Here is a 26,570-nt window from a genome sequence, read left to right on the forward strand (position 1 = left end):
GCTAAACATCAAGTTTATCATCGGTAAAGTTTTTATATTTGAAACTGAAGCTCGGTAAATTGTCAAATTTTTATTTAACTTGAGCGAACAGGGTGACACTGAGACATATATTTTGCACAAGGCAGCTCATACGGCATCTATTAATAGTGAAAAAATATATATATTTTATTATTAAAGACAAATAAATAAAAAGCTCAACTTGTAAAAATTTGTTATAACAAGATGTCAAGAACAAGGGGTAATCGAAACCGAAACCCTGACAGTTTCGCAGTTTTTTTGTTAGGGTTCTCAAACCAAACTGGCGTGCTCTCGAGTGCGCGCGGATAGCAGTGGGGTTCCGTAACGTTGTTTACTTGGAATACGAGGCAACGCTGCTATGACAAAGCCAGAAATACACGAATACATTCAGCACAGAATCGATTACACAGCATTCGACGTCAAATGGATGCCACAGAGTGCAAAGTTCCTCGCTCTTGGAGCCTGTCCGGACGGCCAAGGAACGGTCGAAGTGTACGAGCTGGACGGCAGTTCAGTGAACAAAACGCAACAGGTGACCGTTCTTTTATCTCTCTGCGGACGAAGGTGCAGTTCTTCTGTACAGCGTATCATGCATAGAAACAATTCTACTGCAGCTCCCACATCCACGAGGGGTGAGGTGCGGTACGTTCGCGCCTTCGAGTCTGGAAGAGCGTAATGTTACAACGGGTGGCTTTGATGGAAAATGGCGAATTTGGTAAGTTGCTCGTGAAGTACAGGCTCGGAAACATTTTGTAATGTCTGTTTATTTGCGTTCAGGGATATTGACTACCCGAATGAACCGGTTGTATGCGTGCGAGGTCACAGCACCATCATCAACTGCATTGATGGCATCGGGGGTAGTGATGGTTCTCCTGCGGTAGTCACAGGATGCAAAGACGGTACGGAGTTTATAGCGATTGCCTTATAGTACCGTAACTTTCAAAGCTGCTACGTGCCTACTTATGCGAACGTTTAGGCTCCTTGAAAGTATGGGATCCGAGAAAGCCAGAGCAACCGTCGGTGGTCATGGAGCCTGGGCCAGAGCAGCAGAAGCAAGACTGCTGGACAGTATGCTTCGGTAAGCAACCAGTGTAGAGCTGTTGGTTGCGGTTATTCTGCTGTAGAGATTGTTTTAGTTTATTTCTTCTCTCTGTCAAACGTGCGTCAGGAAATGCCTACAGTGCAGTGGAGCGGTGCGTCTGTGCTGGATACGAGAACGGGGATATTAAAATGTTCGACCTCAGAAATCTCGCCGTCACCTGGGAGATCTGCGTCAAGTCAGGCGTAAGTTGGTTTTTTTTTTGTTTCTTTTCCAATTGGCAGCCACTGATTCATGCTCATAAGCATGTTTGTATTTGCCACTTCACACAGCTTAAGTGATGCTTGCAGTGGTGTTAATTACCGGCAGATTGAAGAAGAGAGAAATCTGATCACTTACACTTGATTGCCATTGCATATCTTCGACAGGTTTGTTGTCTTGAATTTGACCAGAAGTCCATCTACATGAATAAGCTTGTTGCAAGTGGAACTGGATCCGACATACACGTGTTTGATCTCAGGACGAAGCATCCAAAAAATGGCTTTGCTCAACTGACACATTCTGTAAGTTCCCCCCTTGTTGCATGTCGTATCACATTTGTATCTGGCATGCTTAATTTAAAGGGTTTGGTTTGGTTTTGTGGGGGTTTAAAATTCCCAAGCAACTCGGGCTTTGAGAGACAATGTAGTGGAAGGCTTCGGATAACTTCGACCACCTGCGGTTAAGGGGTACAAAAATGTTCCCATTGGCTTTTAAACTGTTCTTTTCTGAGCCCTCATCACTCCTTGGATCATGTGTCAGAATGGCTTTTGTCGAGCTGCTTAGCTATGCTAGGGGAGGCGATGGTATGTTTGCAAATGCATTGCTGCGAAAGGGAATTATTGGCTTTCTCAGAGGGATCAGACGGTACCTTTAATACATGCTCTTCCCCTGTGAAAGCTGAGCATCACATAGGAACATGCCCATTGTAAAAAGCAGTGGGTTCCCTGCAGTGCGTGGATTTAAACCTGGTACCTCCTACATGCAAGGCAGATTTTGCCTTGTATGCAGGAATTTGTACCAGATGGAATGATTTTTCTTAATTGAGTTAAAATATTACACAGCACTCTGTATTAACATTGGAAGCACTTCCTATGCTCTACCAGGCAAGTGTTTTCCATTAACCTACCAATGTGCCAGCAAAGCAGGTGGAAGCAAAGAAAAAGTTCCAGAAACAAGGAAATAATACCTGAAGCAAAATATGTCTGTCTCTCTTATGAACGTGAACACTAGGCACCATTTTTTGAATGTGATAAATGAGCTTGACTTATCCAACAGGAAGAAAGTAAGTCAACCGTCTGGGCTGCAAGACATTTACCACAGGACAGAGACATATTTGCCACATGTGCAGGTTCTGGAACAGTGAACCTCTGGAGATAGTAAGTTGGCTTGTCTGCATGACTTTTAATTACTGAAATCCATTGTTGACACCTGGTCAGCCACAATATTCAACATGGTGGTGCTATTTGAAAGGGAGCACATCATTATTCAACCAGTGATTTCTGCCCAAATGAAAGTGCAAACCACAGAATGGTGTTTGCCTAGCAGTTCGTGATGAAAGAGACTTCCAATACTTTTTCAGGTTTAAAGAGGTAAAAATAAGTGCGAGCTAAATGCTCCCATCATAGGGTATACTCTTGTGCAGAAAATGTTTTTTTTTTTTTTTTGCAGTTAGTCTTGCTGCAAGTTTGAAGCCCATTAGTCTGAAAGCAAATTTGAAGAGTGCAGTTTAGCGACAGTTGGCACTGCTTATTACGGAGTGGAATAAATTTTCATTCCGTATATACATGTATACATGACATGTATACATGTCAGAGGCAGCTTATTTCATAATAAGCTGGCAGATACCAAACCCATGTGCAGTACTGAACAAAATTCGTTAAGTCCCATTTCTGCAAGGAACAGCGCCCATGAAAATGTGCTCTTGTTCTGTGTTTGTGCCTTCTCTGCATGCCCATTTATTTCACGCAGCGAACATTTCTAACGTGAAAATGTAGTTTAGCCAGGTAAAGAAATTTCAACTGTTTTGATGCTTCAGCACATATAAGGTAAACTTTAAACTTAGCTGGAGCACATTAATGCTTGCCGCATAATGGGAGATGAACTGGCTATGTCACATAATCTGCATGTATGTAATTCACCAGTTGCCTTTGCTTGCTTTAATTATCCTGTGCTGACGCGGCTTGCACACTTTTTGCATTTTACAAAAAACATGGCCTCGGTTTTGTGTTCCAGCCAATATCCTGAGAAAAGAGTACGCAAGGCGTCGGACGGATGTGACGAAGGCGTTGCTGGTACATTAACTCATCTGTGCAAGACCTCACTGGGCAAGCAGCCAGTTTCAGCACTGGACTGGAATGCGGACATGCTGGGACTTTTTGTGACATGTACTTTTGACCAGACCCTTCATGTTGGTTTTGTCACGAGTTTGTCAAGCTAATAAGATGTGTACATAAAAGCATTTTAATCCTTGTTTGCTGTTTGAATTAAGTTAAACTATGATTAAAAATGAAAGAGAAAAGGTTAATTTTGTTTGTGAGATTTGTTTTCATGCTTGCAATGAACAGATTTCCTGTGCGTCCTGGCAGCCAACAAGGCCGTAAGAGACACAAGATAGCACATATATATTGCCATTTTTTTTTATCAAACAGGAGAACCTCAAAAAAGTAATTTTCAATGGTAACAGCTGCACAGCAGATGTTACTGCTTTCAAGGTGCTTCACAGCTCTCTTGGTACAGTGAAAACCTTGCAATGGAGACTCAATACGCTGCCACAAGATGCACTGACGTGTCACACTGTACAAAAGTTGTATTTTTACATACAACTGCCCATGACATGGATTCTCTCTAGTCTTCCACACATCTTAGGCACATAAATAGCAAGAAAAAAAACCACTGTTTTTAGGCCCATCAAAAGTGACCAACAAACAGTTTAAACAGCATACAGATGTATTCAGTACTATATGTTCTAGCTAAGGTTCCTACATTTGCTCAACATTTTGTGGCAGTTTTCACGAAGTGTCATTATTCAGTCACCTGAAATTTTTTCATGAACAAAAAGCACCTCTTGGAGCACAACAGGACATTGTTACACTCAAGTTAGCAAGTGCTATTCGCATAACAAATATTGCATGTTATACACATATTGCTAGTGTGTATAATATAGATCTGTAAACAACCTCTTACAGTAATCACAGTAAAACGTGCTGAACTGTCTATCAAAGGCAACAATTCGGACATGATCATGCAACATAAGACCAACCTGATATTGTACACCATCCTAAAGAGTTGGGAACAGCATCACACCAAACTGCTTTTGTCAATAGGGTTAATTGCCAATAGTGAAATTTGCTCCACATCAGGATTTACAGCATTCACATGGATCAGCTTTTTTTCTGCCACTGGGCATAAAAGATAGGTGCCCATCAATACAAACTTGGGCATATTTCTTACTTTTGCATGGAGACACCCTGACCTTATAAAATGCTTTGGCCAAGGAATTATTGTTAGAGAACTTGCAGTGTGCAGTGAAGCCAAGTTCCTGGCATAAGCATGTAGTCCTAAAGGGCAACACAAACTGCCTCCTCCAGAACCTTGCTTAAGGCCACAATTATAATTCTTCACAAATCAAGCAACAAGAACCCACCACAGCAACCTATATAGCAGTTTCCAACTGCCTTAACAACAGCTTCAAATGTAACCCAGCTGCTCAATACTTCCATGCAACTATGGCAATATTTTAACCAAATACAGATAGGCTCTCTCTGAGCTGACCAAGGCACTTGAACATGGAGGTTGTGTAAAATGCCGCGTTTTTAGTATACTATGTACAACGCCAATAAATGGCTTGAGCGTACAAGAGACAAATACTGCAGTACACATACTACATCACAGTTGGCACTATCATGCAACACGCCACACCAAAAGTAACTAGTCAGATTTTGTACAACTAAGACATATGTTAACCTTTCCAGTGTTTATTGTACACTCTAGTTACAGTTAAAAATTTCAACACGTACCAGGATATGATATTTTTATGTCATGAGAAACCCTGTTTAACCTACGAGCCCATTTGACACAGCCAGATATGCCACACATAGGTTAAAAAGCATTAAAAGAACGTATGTTAAACTATTAGTGCTGTTTCTCGAGACCCTCGTACATTGTCATGACTCTACACCCTGAGCTGGGCTCTGGTACAGGTGCAACTGCACTGCTAAGCACAAACTGCAAGTTGCGCTATTTCTCGGTGCAAGTACAGTTGCAGTCAGATACAGATAAACAACACAGTAGCGAATACCCCTCAAAGTAGGCCCACCAGGCAATGGAATTGACTGTTTGCTAGACGTGGTTAAACCACTGGCGTAACATCTTAAGTGGCTGACAGATGCCTCCGTGAAATGGGATTAGATGCGATATCACGACAATCGGTTGACACCACCGGCCGCAGGAGCGCCTTTAAAACGTATTTGCCACTGCGTTCTTTATTTGTGTCCAGCTATGCACAAGTTTAAATTAACTCACAAAACCATTCCCAGCTCATGTATTTGGAGCAACTAGTTTACTGCTCGCTTGTTGGTGCTTAAACCTTGAAAAGAAACCATTTTGCAGTTTATTTTTCGTACAACAGTGCATGTGGCTTCGGTACTTGCCTGTTTCCAGCCAGGCAAGTACCGAGTTGATGCTAAGTGAACCGGTGTCGCCATCTGCTATGAAACAACAGAAAAAGTATTCCACAGACCATCGGCACAGCTGCTTGTTCAGTCCACTCCAATGGATGGGTTATCAGATGACTGTGGTTTCCCATTTCTGCCGGAAAATCCAGGCGACTACCAAAGCCGCATGCACTATTACGGTAAATGAACTGCAATATGTGATCTCTGAGCAAGATTTAGGTGTTAACTGGTCAGCGGTAGACAAGAAAATTTTTCAAAGCTGTTGCCTTAAACAGCACTCCCGGTATAACGCAACTGCTCAACAAAACTAGCTGCATAACGGGTTGGAACTTCACTGTGGAGATGGAGATGAGGCCACCCCTTGCAGCCGTTTCTCACAGATGGCTCGGACACTCTCCTGGCCTGCAGCCTCGGCCAACGCCATGATGCGCCGGACGTGGTCAGTGCGGTTCTGTCTCACTGCTAGAAGGTAGGCAGTCTTGAGACGCCCAGCCAGCATGTATGCTTCAACCTGAGCTCACGCAGAGAACAAGGCCAGATGTGAAGGCCAACGTTAGTGCAAGTGAAAAACAGATGTGAATGGTACAGCACACTGCGGTGATCTGATATAACTGGTGTATCAGCTAGTGACACATGCACGTGGCATGTTGCTATGGCATGTGCACGTCGGTCAGTGTCGTTCGTACAATCATGCATGAACATGCTGCAACTTTAATTTCAGCCAGCACACATATGAATGCAGCTGGAATAATGCTAAGTGCATTGTTCAGTTTTGTCTGCGCCTGCACTATCACAGAGAATTGAGATGCAAACCCAGAAATTTAAATGTGAACAGGGAGTTGAAAGACTGTGGATGAAGTGAGTTAAATTGCAGCACGAAGTATATTTGAACTTGCAACTTGTAGTGACACACTAACACATGCAAGCACCAGGCAGCTAACTTTAAGTTATGTAATGTATATCCGAAAGCAAAGGCTTAAGGGTTTAATGCACATGTGATGTCGTTTATATTATCTCTGAGGTAAAAGTTGCACACTTTTTCATGCTTAAGCACTTCAAGCCAGATCTACCAGGTAAAGGAGTCCAGAAATGAAAACAGCGACATTACCTTGTTGACATCTTTCTTCAAGCACTTGACCAGCAGGTCCAAATCCTTTTTCTGAAGAAGAAAAAATTCATAAAACATAGTAGAGTGCGCTGAAATGATGTGTATTTAAAGTTCAGAAAAGTTGTGTTTGCTTTGGTAAGAGTGAACTGGAAACACCACACTGAAAGTCACTTCATACTTAACACAATTTAACCTTCGTCATATCTACAATGCCCAAGACTGTCCAGTTTAAATGGTTAACCACAGTGCCACTGAGAAGGTTAATTCATGTCCGGTATGCCCGAACAAGCCTTGTGAATGTAAGAGTTTTCACAGTTCCACTGAGGTCTGCAAAAGCTCACACGTTGTCAAAAATACGTTTTATAGACCACATTTCCACTGAAGTAGGCAGGGCTCGTTAGGTTAGCACGGGTTATGAACCACAAAAAGCTCAGTGTGTACATGGAGCACTTCTTACAAATGAAAGCAACTGGGTACTGATAAAAGACAGTAGTCACCCTAAGTTTCATGCTAACGTTGGAGACTGAACTGCCCAACCGCGTCCCTCATAGCCTAGGTTGCTTTGGGACGTTAAACCCCACAAACCAAAACCAAATAGTAGTAGCACTGTCCCAATTATCAGTACAGAAGACTGCACACTCAGCTGGCCTAATGCAATTTGCTGAGGGCCACGTGTTTCAAAGAGTGCTAGTTGTCCATCTCGTCACAGTTTCAACAGAATCAGCAGGATAAGCAATATCCAGAGATAGCAGAGGGGCATGCTGCTAGAGAAACTGCAAACCATCACTCACAAGCACTGGCAGATAAGCTGCAAATATAAATATTGCACAAAAATAAAGGTGAAGGTGCTCATAGACACACATGCAGTGGTGACAACTGGAGTGCAATGAAAACACGTGATGCTAGAGCTAATGCCTGACCATCAATTATGAATGAGCTGGAATCAAACGGGAACTTATTTCTTATACCCGTTTGACTGGTTAAAATTTTCAACTGCATGCTGTGTGATGAGGACACTGCACTTCAAGCCAAATGCTTACATCATCTTCAGAGCGCACCAGCTCCTGCAAGGCGGCAAGCACCACGGTGTCGGTGTCGTAGCGGCCAGGGTAGCCACAGCTCTGGATGCAGGAAACCAGGCGCTCAACTTGGGCCACAGCTCTGGCCGAGATGAGCAACCGAGCTGCGCGTTCAAAGATAGCAGTCCCATCCAAATGGTTTTCCTGCAGATGAAAAGGCAAAGGAATGAAAATTAGATTTAGGGTTGCCGCACAAAAATTCAAAACTTCTGAACAGTGAGTTAAATAAAGCTACAGTTGAGCCCAGATATATCAAACTCGAAGGGATCACGAAATAGTTTGATATATAGATAATTCGATATATAAAAAAATGGCAGTAGAGTCTATAGCCTATAAGCAAGAATACACTGCGCCCATGTTAGAGAGGTGCCACCCTGCTTCGCATAGAAGCCGCGGTGGGTGGTGCTTTAGAACTCGCCGCTGCCCATCATAAGATGTATAATCTTGTTACCAGCAGGCCATATAAATAGAATAATTTCATTAAAATTCGGGCACGGTTGGTTTCTAAAATGCCCGTGCAAGCGAAGCAACTGAAGTATGCCAGACGAGGGTTGTCACTAAGTTTTAGTTAGGATGGCTTCACAGCATGAGAGTGTTGTGGTGTGGAAAATGAATACAAAAGACTGAAGGACATTCCACCCTTAAGTACAGCTCGTGTTTAGCTCATCACGTAGTTTCAAAGTGCTAGTGCTGCCAGCAGTTGCTAAAGGCAGCGCAGGGCCAACGAAGAGTGATCGATAAGTGCCTTTAGAAGAAACGTTATTCACAGGAGTGCATCGTGCCATTGAGAGATGCCGTCTGGATCCAGGGATAGCCCCAAAACTTACCAAGAAATTACATCAGCATACCGACTGTCACGGACCCTCTATCCATCCGCGCACAAGTCACTGACTAACACTCAAACGAACGCGTGACGAGAGCTACAGACTAACACCTACCTGCACCCACTACCACTCTCCAGAATACACCCAGATAGATGCACACCAACATGCAAATTCTGCTCACAACCACCCATACTACCACACTCCCTTTGGGAATGTCAACACCTACCCTTCACAACCTCAACAATCACCACAACCAAACAGTGGGAGGAACTGCTGCACAGCTCGAAAGCCACCACTCAAGAGAGGATGGCCACCCAAGCTGCGGACGCTGCCACAGCGCAAGTGCTTGTGGCCGTCTGATATTCAGCACCTCCTAAAAACCTCTCAGAAATAAAGTTGTTACCTATTTACCTACCCTTCAGCGAATGTTACACTCAATGCGAGTTCTATATTTATTTAGGTAGGGTACCTTTATTTATTTATCTAGGATATTCAGGTCACATCTATAGTTTTGCAATGCCCTGCGCGTGTCATTTGACCGGAGTTCCGCTGCACTGTAACAACTAATGCTGTCGTTTCTCCACCCTGTATGGGAACGGAAAAACTCGATAATATATATATGTGTTTTAAACTTTAACATGTACGTGCCGGTGGCTACAGCAACAACAGCCAAAGAAAATGAATAATCACTGACAAGAAAGGAGAAACTTGGAAGCAGTAGTCACCTGGATGATTCGGAAAGCCAAACCGAACCCTTCTTCCACGTTTCTTCCATTGACAAGCACCTGGGACAAGAATAGGCATCATATAGTAAAGGAAATAGAGGTAAATTAAACCATACTTAAAATACAACTAAATGAAATGAAGCAAACACTCAGAGATTGACGAGAGATAAATTTACTGCAATATTACAGTAGGGTTTGGAGTGTGACTTTGGCTTTTGAAACTGTCAAAACCAGAGCAGTTGAGAGCAAAGATGCAAGACAGAAGTTGAAAAGAATTTAAAAATAAATTACTGCGATGAGCACGAGATATGAAAATGTGACTTGAAGACCACTGAGAGACAATTAGTCACGTGCCTCTGTTCTTTCAGGTTGCATATCAACACTTGACATGCTTGCAAAGTTACAGTGGCTGCCTGCGTTTGGGGGATTTAGAACCAAAACCATCAAGAAAAAAGAAAGCTCACCGGTAACAATGACTACCTCAAAAATGCTCCAACACATTTGTGTTTCATTAACAGCAACAATGCTACTATTCCAAAGAAAGACCTCCACAAGAGAAACCCCGAAGCAGAAGAAAAAAAAGCTGATGTCACTGTTACATGTGAAAAAAAGCAAAAAATAGATGCCACTCTCAAAGCTCCTTTGAAGGCAAATAAAGCCCGACAATTTGCTCTGTTCAAGTCTTTTGATGCCTCAGAAGTATAAAGGAGAATAATAGCAGCATCTTAGTTCAAAATTGGCAGTGGCTTAGCTCGGCTATGCCAGGATATACCTAGCGAAAGCTAAGGCATAGCTTGGTTAACCTTGATTGCAAGTCCAGGTTAGTATGGTTGTCTGGCTAGTTGTTGTCACGTGGTTCGTCACGTGACCAGTCACGTGGTTGGTCACGTGGTGCAGTGCGACCACGGTGGAAATGCGAGCACGGCGAAACTGTGAGCTCGTGGCCAATGTAGCTTTTGCTACAAAACAGAGGACTCTCATTTATTCACACACACTTAATATGAATGGTTGATCAATTCAAACTGATGCTTTGGTCCGGTGAATACTAAGTGTAATAAAAAACTCGCTGACAGCTACCATGCCTATGTAACGCGACATCCTGTGACAGCTGTTTGCGCTGCTAAATTTGCGGTTCGCCGCTCTATGCAGTGGTACCCTCTGTGTGCAGAAGTCTGCATAGAGCAAATACTAGTCCTGTCACTGCGTGCACAGGATGCCTAATGGCGAATGCCCTTTTTTTTTTGCCATGTTATGCCAACAATGCAGCTGAACTGGAAAAGGTGTTGTTTACATTGCAGGAAAAGGCTCCTGTTAATTCAAACTCTGCAAGGTGCCTCAAAAGGTTAGGTAGTAAGAAAGCGCAGACAGACCTACTACTAAGTTGAGTGAATCATTAAAGTAAGGCCTGGATAACACACAGAAAAAGCTGCACACTTGAAGCCACCTGGGTTCTACAAAGTTGTCAATCACTTGTAAGCAAGAGGGTAAAGCAGTAGCTGCAATGAGGGTTATCCGGATCAAACATTTTCACAGGATTTCAAATTTATTTTGCCAGTTTATGACACTTACCAGGCAGGCTAGCTCATTCTTCATTGTCGTATCGCCAAACAAAGTTGGTGCTACGCACTCCCCACCGCTTTCTTGCTGAGGCTGCAGAAGCCTCTCCTGTTCAGCCTCCCTGGCACTCAGAAATCGCGTGATGTCAATCTGCATGTTCACCATGCTGACGTTCCTGCACAAAACGCATATTTAAATGTAAATGTCTTCGCACTACAATTTAATAAATGCCAAAGCAAGACTTCATCTGCATCAAATGTTTATGCTATTTGCTGTTACACAACACAAAATAAACTTCAAGGTGCATTTTCATACCCTATAATGATATAATCCCCTCAAAATAACACAGTTAGGTGACAGCATCACACCATTCTTAATTTGACACCCTGCTTCGAAACTTTGCCGCAACTACAATCGTCATGACCAGCTTTATGGAACTGCTCTGATGTGCACATTTGTAATTAAGATGTACTGTCTTTGCCGAAAGTAACCAGGCTACCCTTACCACTTCACACGCTATCAGGAGACCTATTATTATCCAAGGGATGATAACAATGACGCAGGTTCACATCACGCAGGTTATCGTTGCAGCCAACTATTCTCAGCAACAACCTTTTCTGGCAATGAAGCGGGAGCAATGGAACCAAAATACTCTCTCTCCTCGTATGCAACAGAATATAGTCCCCACTTGCAGTTGTTAGTTTTCTGTTAAAACATATAGTATATTGTCAATATTCGTTATTTAGGGCATATTTATAATTCAACTTCCAACTTTCAACATTAGAAAATGAAGAAAAAGAGTTTTTTTTTTATTAAAACAAATTTTCATAGGCACATATTGTTTCAAGAAGCTTCATAAATGGTGCCAGCCGCACCAGCAACTCAGTGGAGCTATCGCAGAGCACACTGCACTGCCAAGAAAGGCTGCCGCCGAGTACAGGGCTGGCAACTGCAGCATTGCTACTCAGCCAATAGCCTGCATTTTTCACGGTCACAGCTGCCTGGTTTTTTTCTGACAAGGATGGCACATAACATGATATTCCGTTACAGACAAACATGATCTGGTGTCCATGGTTAACAGCCCTGTTCTTTTATCTTGAATGGGCTGCATGATTTAGAACCTTTGGACTTGCTTCATTAAAGTAAATAAATATTAACCATAATTTGAGACCACTGAGATCAGTGAGGACTCTTTACACCCAACACAGGTGAAGCCTGATGACACAAATGGTGTAGATAACAAAAAAGAGATTTCATAGAAGAGAAATAAGATAAGTGTCTCAAGTCAGGATGGAAACAAGTGTGTAGGCAATGCCAAATGAAAAGGCTAATTTCAAATGAGCTCTAGGTTCAATGGTGAACAGCTGGACACAGATCAGTTAAGGCAAATTAATTGTTAGTTCGATAATGGGTTTTTACATGCCAAAGCAACACTTTGAGCTATAAGGCATGCATTACTATATGGTTTTGAATTATTTTTGACTGTCGGCTTTTTTAAAGAACACATTCACTGAAATCTAAGTAGATAGGCATTTTTACATTTCACCCCCACTGAAGTGTGGCTGCCCAGGTATTGCCGAACACTGCGACCTGAGTAGAACAGATCTACAGTCCTCTGTCACTGATACGAGGCAGACAGGCAGTGCAGACGTTCTAGTGTGTGGAAAGGCAGCTTGCCGTTGCGGCTGATAATGTTGATGACAACGTAACACATCCAGACTTCTTCTCGGAACTATGAAGCTAAAGGAAGGTATGGCCCAAACCCACAAACTAAGCTCAGCAGCTGAATGCCATGGCAGCTGAGTCATCATACAAGCTGGAGAGTTTGATCGAGCCTATAGTTAGACCTTTGGATTTAATAAAAGGTGAAATCTGCATCAGACAACATGTGCAGTTCACACTAAGCAAAAACAACAGTAAACACAAGCAAGAAATTTAGTAAATGCTCCATGATACCTGTTGACCTCCTTGGGTGCCATGGCGAGCACTTGGGCACCTGTGCGGTTTGCGCGGTTCCCGTCCCAGGTGGTGTACTTGGACAGGTATGTCTCCAGGTGCTTTCGAGCCTCTGCCAAGTGCCCAAGGCGCTGGTGCAGCTCCGAGTACCTGCTGGCAGGAGGGCTCTCAAAGAACTGGATGCTCGTCACGGCAGCACGAAGGTAGTCCTGCAGACACAGGAATGCGACCCAGCTGAATGGGAAACGGGTGCCAGACAGATTTGCCAGAACAGAAGGCACACATCCCAATTTTTTTATTCCTTTGAATTTTTCATTGGTTCTTTTGCAACACTGCAGCTAGAGTTGTAGAAGTGGCAGTTAATTTTTCTTATTTTCTTTTTATGAGGGAAGAGAGGAGAACATATTAAAAAAATTAAGAGGAAAAATTCAGAATTTTTTGCTCTCTTATAAAGCAAAACAAAGCAGTGACAGCGACAGCTAGATTTGGCCCATGAGCAAGTACTCCTGAGACAACAAGTCTTATGGTGTCACCACCCAGGTGCCCTGCCAAACAAGTGGTCAGTGAATCCCATACGTGTATGCATGACAAACATGGTTTACTATATGAGTTAATTTGTCAACAAGCTGGCGGATGGAACTTAGTGCATCAGTAATGTGCACTTGCAAAGGAATGAAGCCTAAGAATTTACGTCATGACTACTGAAGATATATGAGTGAAAATTAGTATTTATTCATTTAATGCATTTCCCAATCATCTCACCAAATTTCATCCCACAATGCAAAGAAATAAAAAATTTCACCTCTGAAATCCGCGTCCTCCCCTAAGCCACTAACAGCTGTTGCTCTTAAAAGGGTGCAGTGGGCATGCAAACTTGTACTATCGCACTCAGTATGAGCCTGCTAGCACGGTGTAGCTCATACTGAGCGCGACAGTACGCTCCCTCTAGCCTTCCATTATTTCCTTCAAGAGCGCAAGTGGATCGCACTCCAACGCACCTCCATGAAGAGCTGCAGGGTGTAGAGGGTGTGTGTGCGGCCTCGCTTCTGGAGGCTGCGGCAAGTGGCGAGCAGTGTGGGCCACCAGCGGCTCAGGCTGGGATCCATCTGGTGCAGTGATGAAAGCAGCACGTCCAGCGTGCCCTGCTTCAGCGATGGCTGCAGCAGCTCCTCCAGGAACAGCTCCACCTCACAACCCTTCATTCGTGGGTCAGGAAAGAAAGGAGAGACACACTGCTCAGCCAATACGTCCACAAGGCTTGCAGATCGAAGCAGACTCTTAGTAATCAACGATCTTCCTTTTGTGCTAAAACGTAAGTCTGTGCTACAAGGCAGACTGCAGTAAAGGGGCTCTGGATTAAGTGCGCCCCCCCGGGGTTTTTTTGACACGCCGGACTCACACCAGTATTAAAAAAAAAAACAAATGGAACTTTTAGGAATGCAACAAAACCCAAATGACATTCAAATGATTCCAAATGTTCCCAGTTGGTCCCAGTTATGTTCTTAGAAGTCCTGATTGTTAATTTTTTACAGGATCAGTGTGAAACGATTTTTGCACGCTGCTGCCATCAAAGCACGACTGCCATGACCTAGATAGAAAATTTAGGGGACACTTTTAATGCAACACTTTAATGCGAAAGCATTATTAGGCTATGTCGGCACCGGAAGTACCCGTGAAATGTGTCACCGGGAGTGATGTCATCAGTCATGATCTGAAGAGTGGTGTGGTGAAGTATATAAGGTGTGGTGAAGTCAATGATTAAACAATATCAAGTCAGTGCCATTAGTCATCAGTTATTAAAACTAGCCAATACAAATGGCCCTAATTAATGGTAATAATTAATGATGATAATTAACAAGAACAGCAAATGGCACTACTCACTTATACTAATCAATGGTGGTAATTAATTAAGGTAATTAATTGTTTAAATAAATAGGGCTAATTAGTGAGACCGTGTGCCATCTGAATGGTGTGGTTAAGTATATAAAGTCAATGATTAAGCAACATCAAGTAAGAGTCACTAGTTATTAAAACTGGTCAATAATTAATTGCCCTAATCAATAACACATATAATTAATAACATTGATCAAAATATCAATTAATGACACTAATTAATGACAATTAATTTCTTTCAATCAATGGGACTAATTTGCGAGACCATGTGACGCCATAAGAATACGACATCATCCATACGTCTGATAACGTCACGCCTACAACCAATCACAGTGCAGCAACAAAGAAGTACACATCGTCGAGTGGTAGCATCGTAGATTGAAGAGTGGCGGTCGGATCTTAACGAAGTGGGTAAGTAGTAGGCGAAAAAAGGTGTCGACTAGGAGCCAGCAACGTCGCAGCAAACACTAATGCTTTTGCATTTCTCCAATCCAGTCTCTGTAGTGATCTCTAAGCTTTACATTAAGTATCGAGAGAATGCAATAGCATTAAAGTCTGAAGACCGTTTGGCCTGCTTCTCCTTCTCAGTCACTGCTGCTCACCGCACACACTGAATCTGTGCAGCCGCCGATACTCAATCTTTAGTGATATACTACCGTGGTCACCCTCTCTGCTTGCAGGGATTTTCCACAGCGGAAAACACATGCAACATTGATTCTGGCTCCATTAAACCTGATACGCGGAGCTGTCCAGACATGTCTTCACACAACAAGATTTACCTGCCAACTGATGCAAAGCCTGCCACAGTGCTTGGCCATATCACGTGAGCATCGCACCTGTCAACACATACACCTGACAACCTGGCCATGTCAGTGGTCTCATGACCTCACACACCCTGCTGACCAATCAGCGAATTTTATGACAGAGGACGCCGGATGTTGCCGGACACCACCGGGTGTTTTCTTGGATGAGGCTTTTAATGCTTTCACATTAAAGCTGCAACTTTGTGCTCAGTAACAAAAATCCATTGCCCCTGACTAACAAAGGACAAACCTACCACAGCAACAGGCAAGCTTGTCGTTTGTCAATCTGTAAATGAGACAGATGCACGAGAAATAGACTTCAGCTCAGCATGCAAGTTTTTCAATGAATGAAAATGCAAAGCAAATTAGTGTCTTAGATACATAGGGTGCTTTGTGGAATGAACGAATGTCTTAAAAACATAAGTGCACTGTTCTGAAAACACTAGTTTGCTGTTTCAAGAACAAAACTGTAGTAGTGTCGGTGCTCACCTGGAACACCCACAAATACTTACACTCTTTAATTAGGTAGTTAGCCATTTGTAAGTACCATAATCAACTAATAAATCCTTTGCCTGGTAGAGATATGTGTGACGTTAGAAGAACAAGTCAACATGAATGGTCACAGAAAAATGGTCAAAGGTGGTATTGAAACCCTAGTTTATTTTAAATGCTTATGTGCAATGAATAAACTGTGTTGTAATCCAAATTTTGGCTGTGTTCAAGTCTCATGCCATTCCGCAGTTTCATACAACCAGCTCAATGTGTGACAAAAGTGTCCAGAATAAAGTCATGTTTTCCGAGATAAGATAGTCAGTGTGTCTCCTGATGCCGTGAAACTAACAAAACGCTTGACGCCCTTATACTATGATGAGTGTGTGACAATGACAGCTGTGGGCTTGCCAAGCAGTCAATAGAAAAATGTCTGCTGTCATGTTCGCCAGATAATTAGGCTAATTTCTCCATACAATACCATCTGACCTTAGCTGCTACTGCTATGAATAAACATGCAAGCATCCTCAACTAGTACACACCCAAGAAGTGCAGGTGGCGTCATAAAAATGCTTTCCTCACAACAAGAGCCAGTGTTCCGAAAATTGAAAGAAGCAAGAGCATACCTTTGCAAGGTAGTATTCGAGGGCCTGCGTGATACGGCCATGGCGGAACAGGAAACCCAACATGGACCGATGGCTGCCATACATTTCCAAGTAGTGCTTGCATTCGGAGTACACCACTCCTTTCAACTCAGCCACAGGAATCTTCACCTGCGGAGAAGAAGTGAACAGAAGAGATCCAGTGGTATCACCGAGCTTAGTTTGGCAAAAACGCTGACTCATAACTGCAGGTATGGGCTAGAAATGCTTTGCAGAATGCCTGCAGCTGCATTTAAGCCTCACAGTCAGGATTACCCTTTGGGAAAGCTACCACAGAAGTAACTAATTATAATTAGATGTTTCCAATGATTTATCAGGATGGCTTTTACTGCATCAGTCAAAGTCTGTGAAAAAAAAGATGGCAGATTTGATTGCTGCCTTGAGCACTAAAAAGTTGTGCTTAGATGCATTAAAGAGCATTCCAATGAACTGGGCCCTAATGGAATTCATAATAAAAAAAGAACAAGAAAAAAACTCGAAATTCAGCTGACACTCACCTCAAAATCAGGATCTCTGATATTCTTCAAGCTCCCTATAGCACAGAAGATGGCTGCAGCCTGCAACAGAAATGTGAGTGACTCAATCGCTTCTCCCACCTAGAACCCCTGTTTACGTACCTTGCTTATACCAGGATACTGAGACTTCTCCAGGTTATCAATGATTTCCTTCAACAGGGGGCTCTCACTAGATGAGTTGCTGCGGTCCTTCAGTTTCTGCAGCGAGGAATGCAAATGTCACAAAAAACAACACATAAACAAGCAAGCAGCCTCACTGTATCGATCTTTTTCTACATTCATGTTCTTTTTTTTGTCACATCTGTTGAAACACCCCACCATAATACAGGTACAAAAATATAATACAAAATATGAGTCAGGACTGACATATCAGCCAAAAGTCTTAATGCAATATTCATGGCAGACCCTCAGACCCATGGGGGACCATCAAGGAGACATCTTGCTCAGTCCCTTTGCTGCACACTGAGTTCAGAGTGGACTAAAAGCACATATTCTGAAGGCATAAACACAAGGTTCCCCAGAAGTAGAAGGCTGTACCAAGCTTGTATTTCAATGTTGCTGACAAGGGTGCCTGTGGCGTTTGGATTACCGGGAGCCAAATAACTTTGTATTTACGTCCTATTCACTTAATTAAAAGTAACGACATATACTAATTAATTTAACTGAATTCTCTCTGCTGTCAGGCCACCACAATATTTTTTCTTACTTAATAAAGGCTTTTTACTAACCAGTGCACACATATAAATGTGCACTGATTTGACAGATCTAATTTTACTATGACTTGAAATGGTTTTCGAACGCACCTGAAGGCAGTGTGAGAACTTCTCTCTTGCAGAAGACCAGTCGCCCGCGCGCAGCAGTGCCAGTCCCCAGGCAGCAAACACGCCAGATGTCTCAAGGCCGCACTTGGTGGAGACCTCCAGGGCAAGGGCCATGCGCTCAGCCTCCATCAACCGGTCCCTCAACTTGCGCTCTGGTCCCGGGTCTGAGTTGAGGCCTCGACCAACTCTTCGGCGACTGGTGGGCTCATCGCTGGGACTGTCAGTCCTGCAGAAAGTAACTTTGAAGGTTCAGCACAACAGCCCACCACTATGAAGGACTACATCAAACTTGGTCACACTTCCAGGTTGTAGTGCATCAAAAGACTAGGGACAAAGAACGAGATGAATGTGAAAGTGCTGTGTTTGTTCCATCTTTTTCTTTGTCCCTTGTCTTTTTATGTACTACAGCTTGCAAACAAGAACCAACAAGCCCAAGTCTCGACGCCAGTCACATTCACTGTGGTAGAATTCACATTTACAAAACAAACAAACAATTTTGTGGCTGCTAGAAATACAGTACAGCCCATGTATGAGGCAGAACAAACAATTGTTTTGCACTACTCACCGAACAAGCATTTCCTCTGGAAGCAGGTCCTGACAGTTCGCATTGACGATCAAACGCACAATGTCCAGTCGCCTGAGGTAGGTGTCACTGCATGCCACACCACTGGCTATGCCTGCACTCATGAATTTGACTTTGGCTCTCAAGATGAGGGACTTGAGAATACTGAAAAGAACGAGCAAGGAAAGGTCAAGCAGCCAAATGTACTTTCATAAACCCTGAAGCTTTTGCCATCTCCCTCCTGCATCCCTTTTAATTAGAGTCACTGGAAAATTTTCAGAGTAACGTATTTGTCTTCCTTGCACCGCCTGGTGTAGAGGGCGTACCGTACGGCTGGCAAAGCCCAACATTGCCAGAACAGCGAGCACCAACTTCTGAAGGCAACTGGCTTACAGGGGCGCCCTTCCAATGCCGCCAGGCTTTTCCTCAGGGCCAGCAAAGTGCGTAAGGTGCAGCTCAAACAAGCTTGTAAAAGTCTTTCCTGTTATTTTTTCTAAGTGTTTGTTCATGATGCTGGCGAAATTGGCTGTGCCAACTATGCAGGGCTCTAAGTTATTGATGATAATACCGATGTTGCGAAGGCAGACAAACAGGGCACCACCAATAAGATCACTGCATTTGGAACATCAGGCAGCAGCTGCCACACAAGTCTGGTGGTGTGGACACGAGAAATGCGGTACTCTGGAAAACCTTCCAGTGACTCTAGATTTGATCCCTTGCCATTTCTTGCAGTTGCTCTCAACTCATGATCAGGTGTTTTGTTCCATATATCGACCTGGGAGAAGGGAGCATTAATTTAGGGCTGTGCAGCACAGCTCAGAGGTGAACTCAGGATCACTTCAGCTGTGTCAGTAATACACCTGTCACATAAAAAGTTAAGTTTCGATGTGACACGTGAAGCGCCTGGCATTCTGTGACAAACCAAATCAGTCAGGTTACTCAATAAAAATGAAGATACAAGCTCTCTTGTGTTTAACTGTACTCTTTTGCATGCCGGCCTGAACCAAGGACATGCAAGATCCTGCACAGTTAAAGCTCACTCAGCACATACCAGGACTCACATCAGGCTGACCCTTCGTTTTCCCATCAGCTGATTATTTCTGTTACTGAGAGGGGTGAATGGAGGTACAGACGGGGTAGGGGATACTCACGTAATTATGAGCCCATAGTCAACAAAGGTCTCAGAGGTGCTCTTTGGTGCCAGAAGAGCAAAGAGGCGGTCGCACAGAGACAAAATGTACGTGGCACAGTCTGCCAGGCTCGAATGCTTCTCCAGAATGGCCAGTGACAGCGACACACTTGGAGCCTGAAAAGAGCAAACCAATTAAGGATTTCACATCATCAATGATCTTCTTCAATATTATATAAGGACACCAAGGACGGCTCCATCAGGATTGTGTTCTTAGTAAAATCCAATAACGAAGCCTCTCGTGACTCCGCTGAGGTTCATTAAACAGCAAAATACATTTCCATAGCTTAGAACTTTCACGCTAAAGATTAAATAGTTTATCCCATTGCACCGATTGCGACTCATGACACTGACGATGTCAAATGTTGTTGGTTTCCTTCGTTTAATTTTTCATGTACAGTTGTTCTTTTCATCTCCCTTGTATGATAAAAGCGTGTCAGAAATAGCGATGCAAAATTACCTTAATATTCCCTCGTGCAGCCCTTCATTTCCTATTTCATTCAACACAAAACCTCACTTGATGTCACCACATTGCATTTGTGGAAGCAGGCACCGGTGGAGACACCTGGCCTTCAGTTTTCACTCTTTTTTACCTTATAAGAACTCCATTTCAAGTTAAAGTAGCGTCGTTAGCGTAAGTTAAGTAGCGTAAAGTAACGTGCCAGTGGCCAGAAAACAAAATGTCGGATCATCATTCAAACAATAACTGACTTTTAAGCCAGCCGCTGAGCTTAACATTACGAAGTGAACAGCATGATCTGAAACACACACAGTAGGATGAAGACACAAGACAAACACTTCATCGTACTGTGTATGTCTCAGATCGCGCTGCTCGCTTCACGGTGCTTTACACCAAATAGCCTGTCAAAACAAGATGAGCTAAACAATTCCTCCAAAAAGCCTGCTTTGATGGCCGCGAGGTATGAACATGTTGCTCCAACTAGAACTCTGATCATACCACTTGGGAAACTTCGCTTCAAGAAGTGACTAGTCCCAGTAGCTACATTTCAGGTGCTTAAGGATAGCAGCACTATTTGGAAACGGCAAATAAAAGCTGTCGCTATATAGCCCGCTTATCTTCTAAAAAGCATCTCTTTTTTGCTTCTTTTACCTCTTAATTTATCTGTCAGACTGTTATGGCTACGGATTTTTGTTAATGCATATTTATCTGTCACTGTTATGTCTACGGATTTTTGTTAATGCATCCGTGTCACTGATTATGACAAATTGCCGGGCTAGTTGGTAATGATCCATTCTTGTTGACAGCGCGTTAAAGCACAGGGACAGAAGGAACACGTGACGTCGTCCTCTGTGTTCCTTCTGTCCCTGTGCTTTAACGCGCTGTCAACAAGAATGGATCACTGATTATGTTGCTAGGCAGTTGTGTGTTTATGAACAATCTCCAATTTTTTGCAACTTGGAAATGGTTTATGCTATTGACCACAAGTGTTTCTGCAATCCGTAACCACCTGAATTTTGGGCAACTTGGACCGCCATTTTTTAATATATGGACCCCCGGGAAGTTTTGCAACAGGTAAGATTAAAAAGTTATTGCTGTAACAACACTGTAAAACTACATCCTTCACAAATAGAGCGTGAAAATGATCACAGTGCGCACGTTTAGAAAAAAACACAAAAGCCTAAATGCCATTTCTCCTTCCTTAACCACTTGCAGAGCACAGTCATGAGAGCTGCCACAATACTATAAGTGAGTGAATGTGAGCTGTGTAAAAACTGATCTCCTTATGGTACATGCAACACTGTGCAAGCATCTTAGCTGTTGACTGCAAGTCAATGCAATAAATAGTATTATTTCAAAGTCGGAAAGAAATGACATACTCGGTGGTAGAAAAACTGGTCTCTGACCGCAGCATTTTCTTCATTGTTTGTGGTTAACATCCAGACAAAACGTTTGGAGACTGAAGAGCTTCGTGTGGCCACAGTGAATGAATCAGAACGACTTCTAAGAACATCATCTGCAAGAGGAAGATACGTCAGGGAGACAGTACTACTCTGCTGCACACACAAAAAAAACTAACTGCTGCGACACATTTGACACATTTGACATCAAGGCGCTGATCAAGATAAAGCAGAGATTTAATATGGAAAGGTGCACATGTGTTTTTATTGCACAAGGCCCAATAACTATGCCAATCTACTCTGCAACCATAAGTAGAGCTCAGTGCCATGGGGCACTCAGCTGTTCTCCTCCAAGCATTCCTCTATTTCTCGACTGTCTAAGACACCGGGAATTTATCGTACAGTTTAACTTACTTAATTTATAGAATTTAAGGAACCAAACCTGTACCATGGGCTATGAGGCATGTCACAGTGGTGGGCTCCAGATTACTATTCTGCGGTTCCCTACTGTACACTCAAATCTCAGCAAATCTGCATTTCTGCGTTGATGCCAGCATTGTTCAAAAGGTCATGGCAACAAACCATTCACTTGAGCAAGGTGCACCGGCTCCTCGGAGGATACTGAGGCAGTTTCATCGGCGTTCTTGAGACTGCAACATTCAAGAAAAGATGCAAACGTGAGGCTTCTAGCACTTTGCATCAAACGATGCTGGAAAATGCCCTTACTTTTCGGTCTGAGTGAAGCAGTCATCGCAGACCCGGACCTTGTAAGGCCCAAATCCTTCCACAACCATGGAGTGCTGAGAACACATGTAGCACACCACACGGCCGCAGCGGCGGCAGTGGTGCCTGCGGCTGAACTGTGCATGAAAAAAATGAGCATTTCCTCAAACAAAAGTACTGAACTTGGCCCACTGCACTCAATTAGGAGGTTCCACTATCTCAACACCAATTACACTTTGTTTTAAGAATGAACAAATACCACTGCTGCTCTTTTAGCTAACCAGTTCCGCTCATGTACGGAACTATGCTCACCTAACAAGACTGTGCCCAGCAGTCAGCGTTTGTATTGTATGCTACTGACAGATACACAAACAAACTCTGCACTGAGTACACCTTAACATCACCTGGCACCCAATGAAAAAAAAAAAAGGCAGCAGACTAGCGTATTTAGGTCAAATGTGAATTTGTGCTCTAGTAGGATGTTTCACAATTTTTTTGCATCATTAAACGTTGCTATGCTAAAGGTATTTGTTGTGGTGTGTCTTCCTTATAAAAGGTGAGCCACCTGGTTTTTAATGCAGATGGCTCACCTCCCACCTAGTTCACGTGACCTCGTGACATCATCCCAAATTGCCAGGTAAAAATGTGGGGAATGGACACCATAAGTGCTAGTGCACTAGAACGTTAGCATTTTATTTTATTTGGATTCCTCAGCACATTAGGGGCATGAACTACTGTGCAAGTACCTGCCCCTCTGTTCCCTAAATATTCATAAAACATCTGATTCCACCTTGCAGGCTGCTGGTTTCAATCCACAATTCTAAGCAACCACTTCTGCACCTTCAACACCCCCTGTATGGGACAATTTTGAGCTCCTGTGATGTTTGTGCTGGTTCTGTTAAAATTAATTTAAATTGAGTTAAAATCTGCAAATAGCAACCAACAAAGGTACATGGTACAAGAGAGAAAAATTATAATGTAGAAAGCACAAGAAGAATTCAAGAAGCCGCAGGGCAATATCACTTTCTACAAGTTCTTGAAATATAGTTATGATCACTTCAGCTACAATGTTAGAAGGCAGGCAATTCAAACTGACAACGAATAATTAATGAGCACAAAAAGTAAGACTGCAGAAAGGGAGGGCTCACCACACTGAAGTATTCAATGTGACAGGCCATGCAGCATGACACAGCAGCATCAGGGATCCATTCCGACTGCGGAGGAGGCTTCAACGGCATCGTGAACGAACTGCTTTCAGAGTTCTTTGCCGAAGAGCTGCTACCAGCAGACTGTGAAGTTGTGTCGTGCTCCGCTGAAGGCAAATGAAACAATGAAAGAATAGGGCCACTGAGTGAAGCTTCTTCCCAATCTAGCTGGCTATACATAGATCAGAAACAAAAAAAAAACAAAAAAAGAGCACAACTAGGAAAGACAATGAGCTAACTACACAAGCATTGTCTGAGTCAATGGCACACCATTCTTTGGATTCTGGATTACAGATTCATGGATTCTTGCCAGCATGCCCAGTACATTCCCTGCCTGCTTTGTGCACTTGGTATGTTTTGTTAGTGCTTGTATGTTGGCCCTGCAAATATCTTTCGGGGCCTTTATGTCGGAGTAACTCTCTCTGTTCACTGCTTTCTTTACCGTGGCTTCCAAAGCACAGTGCAAGAAAGTGCTAGCTGAACACTACAGAATGCAGGCAGTTGATGAAGACAATGACATTGTAAACATAAATAGCAGAAGGTGATATGTGTCTCAGCTCCTCTACTTTAATACGAGTGGTGACGTCACAGCTGTGCAGCACCTCTCGGCGGCGACCACGACGAGTACAAACTCTCCGCTCGTCTCTTAAGGACATGTACCGTCACGTGATAGGGATTTTTCGTTCACAACACTTACGCCGGGTTTCTGCAACATGGTACCCTTAACGCTGTCGCATTAATAAAATGAGAGGTCTCCGCCTGGCTCGTGCTGATCGTTCTCTTCCTACAGATGTACATCATTTGATAAATTTCGATTAATTTATGTTTGCTACTTTGCAGCTTGGTACTTAAGCGGGTTATTGACATCCTAGTCGAAATCAAGAGGAAGAAATGGGCTTGGGTAAGGCATGTAATGCGAAGGCAAGATAACCGCTGGTCCTTAAGGGTAACAGAGTGAATTTCAAGAGAAGGCAAACGTAGCAGGGGGCGGCAGAAAGTTAGGTGGGCGGATGAGATTAAGAAGTTTGCAGGGCGCAGCTGGCAAAGGACAGAGTTAATTGGAGAGACATGGGAGAGGCCTTTGCCCTGCAGTGGGCGTAGTCAGACTGATGATGATGATGCCGATGTAAGCAAGGACCATAAATCTTACTTGCTCGAGGTGGCAGAAGCAGCACCTCCAAAGCTTTGGATGCATAGGACTTCAGCATGGCATTGGCAGAATCTCGGGTGAAGGGAGACTTTTCGTCGTCCAAGAAACTGGCCGTCACCTCAAGGGCTTTGCCCACTGAGTCCACCTAATACAATTTGAGAAAAAAGGCATCGGGTTAAGCAGTGGCCGACCACGAGCCCGCACACATTAAAACTGCATAGGCGCCTCCTATTCACTACCTGTACACCCGTCAACTACGGATAATTTTTGAACTTCTGGTCAATGATATTAATATTCTAAGGTTGTTAATACACATTTTAAAACTGGGCCTTAATAAAAACTGCATAAGTTCACAACCTGCAGTCAGTCAACAACAACAAAAAAAACGCATGTGGCAGAGTTTCACTGTGACAATATACATCGGGAGAAACTCAGTGGTATCATCACAGGCATTTCAAGAAGCTGAAAGCTAGTTGTACACTGTTGGTTGCAGGCGGCCACAAAGGCAAAGATCCCCAAGCAATAGCCAAATCTTCTGTGGTGCTAATTTTTCAGCCACAATCATTTAATTTACTGGGCACATGCAGACGCTTTACAGTGTAGTAAAGAGGGCTCGCTTTCTGCACCACTTGTTGCAACTGCATGCACCGCCTCCATTGGTGCCCCTTTTATCTGACATTATCCAGCCATCAGCTAATGCCCACACAAATGAGGGGTTTCGCTTCCCATAGAGTCTTGCCTCGTGGCCAACGTTGAACTGACAAGTCTGCCCACTGAATTTATCATGCAATGCATATGTTTACACTTGACAGTGAGAAGAAAACAAGATGAATCCTTTCTTATCTCTACAACTTAAAATTTGGCAGACATTGCTGAACACTGATCTTTACTGTAACCAGCAAGCTGCACAGACCACCTGAACCTGTACTGAACCTGTACTGAACTTGTACTGTCAGCTGTTATGAAAAGAATTCATCTTGTCTCCAATCAAAGCACAATATGAAAGTAATCAAGCAATAATACTGACCTCTGCATTCATGAGCAACTGTTCGAGCAGCAGTTCTGGATCATTGGCGACAGCAGAGTAATGGTGCTGTTTCAGAGGGTCGATGCACATGTACATCTGGAAAGCAGCATCACAGCAATCTTTCAAGAAATGGACAAGATTATTTGCAGATAAACTTGTTTTTGGGGTCATCCTTTTTGGCTTATGCTGTTTTTCTCAGTTTTTTTTTTTTCTTGTCACAGATGGAACGAAATTTATGGCAGAAATTATTCATTACAGCCCAAGCAAGTGCAGCCACACATTAACTTACCCTTTTCCACCTGGCGTTTTTGACAGGTGGAACCTCTTTGTGCTAAGTGTTCGCATAGCATCTGTAATTATGCTTTTTTATATTATGCATGTGTGTTCGTCCAGGCGATTCTTCGAGATGCAAAACTTGAATAAGAAATTGCTAACATGACAAACTGTGCCTTTTGGTGCTGCTACGTGATATGCCTGCCTTGCTGAAGTTAACCTCCATGCGTTCCTTTACCAGTTCTTACCTTTTTTTTTACCATTTGTTTTTATCTTTGTTACCAGTCTGTATATACCGTATTTACCCAAATGTAACACAACTACGATTTTAATGCGAGGGTTGACTTTGCAGGCACAGAAGAGGAAAAAAAAAGACA

General features: G+C 43.2%; 2 protein-coding genes across 2 annotated transcripts in view; one reads left to right on the top strand and one right to left on the bottom strand.

The window, feature by feature from the left end:
* Nucleotides 1-263: 263 nt before the first annotated feature.
* Nucleotides 264-3,600, top strand: Wdr92 (dynein axonemal assembly factor 10). The gene is made up of 8 exons (XM_077666184.1): nucleotides 264-550; nucleotides 633-733; nucleotides 796-917; nucleotides 995-1,096; nucleotides 1,187-1,302; nucleotides 1,486-1,620; nucleotides 2,375-2,475; nucleotides 3,332-3,600. Exons 1-8 carry the CDS (start codon nucleotides 377-379, stop codon nucleotides 3,534-3,536), a joined length of 1,056 nt encoding a protein of 351 aa, XP_077522310.1. The 5' UTR covers nucleotides 264-376; the 3' UTR covers nucleotides 3,537-3,600.
* Nucleotides 3,601-3,719: 119 nt separating this feature from the next.
* Nucleotides 3,720-26,570, bottom strand: part of Sptz (zinc finger FYVE-type containing 26 spastizin) — a 68,757-nt gene continuing 45,906 nt past the window's right edge. The window contains exons 29-47 of the mRNA XM_077666183.1: nucleotides 25,921-26,016; nucleotides 24,894-25,038; nucleotides 23,687-23,850; nucleotides 22,542-22,675; nucleotides 22,398-22,465; nucleotides 21,795-21,931; nucleotides 19,918-20,072; nucleotides 18,770-18,931; nucleotides 18,187-18,430; nucleotides 17,486-17,581; nucleotides 17,366-17,425; nucleotides 16,833-16,979; nucleotides 14,020-14,217; nucleotides 13,022-13,230; nucleotides 11,078-11,240; nucleotides 9,509-9,568; nucleotides 7,921-8,103; nucleotides 6,881-6,931; nucleotides 3,720-6,283 (exon numbers count right to left, since the gene is read on the bottom strand). Coding sequence (XP_077522309.1) covers nucleotides 6,104-6,283; nucleotides 6,881-6,931; nucleotides 7,921-8,103; nucleotides 9,509-9,568; nucleotides 11,078-11,240; nucleotides 13,022-13,230; nucleotides 14,020-14,217; nucleotides 16,833-16,979; nucleotides 17,366-17,425; nucleotides 17,486-17,581; nucleotides 18,187-18,430; nucleotides 18,770-18,931; nucleotides 19,918-20,072; nucleotides 21,795-21,931; nucleotides 22,398-22,465; nucleotides 22,542-22,675; nucleotides 23,687-23,850; nucleotides 24,894-25,038; nucleotides 25,921-26,016 — 2,652 coding nt within the window. The 3' untranslated portion in view covers nucleotides 3,720-6,103. The remainder of the gene's footprint in view (nucleotides 6,284-6,880; nucleotides 6,932-7,920; nucleotides 8,104-9,508; nucleotides 9,569-11,077; nucleotides 11,241-13,021; nucleotides 13,231-14,019; nucleotides 14,218-16,832; nucleotides 16,980-17,365; nucleotides 17,426-17,485; nucleotides 17,582-18,186; nucleotides 18,431-18,769; nucleotides 18,932-19,917; nucleotides 20,073-21,794; nucleotides 21,932-22,397; nucleotides 22,466-22,541; nucleotides 22,676-23,686; nucleotides 23,851-24,893; nucleotides 25,039-25,920; nucleotides 26,017-26,570) is intronic.

Source organism: Amblyomma americanum, chromosome 5 (genome assembly GCF_052857255.1).
Source record: "Amblyomma americanum isolate KBUSLIRL-KWMA chromosome 5, ASM5285725v1, whole genome shotgun sequence".
NCBI lineage: Eukaryota > Metazoa > Arthropoda > Arachnida > Ixodida > Ixodidae > Amblyomma > Amblyomma americanum.

Excerpts from the sequence above, each read along its gene's own strand:
- Wdr92 (XM_077666184.1), top strand. The coding sequence starts at position 377 with ATGACAAAGCCAGAAATACACGAATACATTCAGCACAGAATCGATTAC. Across the intron at positions 1,097-1,186 it reads CTGCTGGACAGTATGCTTCG|GAAATGCCTACAGTGCAGTG; the intron begins GTAAGCAACCAG and ends AACGTGCGTCAG. Across the intron at positions 2,476-3,331 it reads ACAGTGAACCTCTGGAGATA|CCAATATCCTGAGAAAAGAG; the intron begins GTAAGTTGGCTT and ends TTTGTGTTCCAG.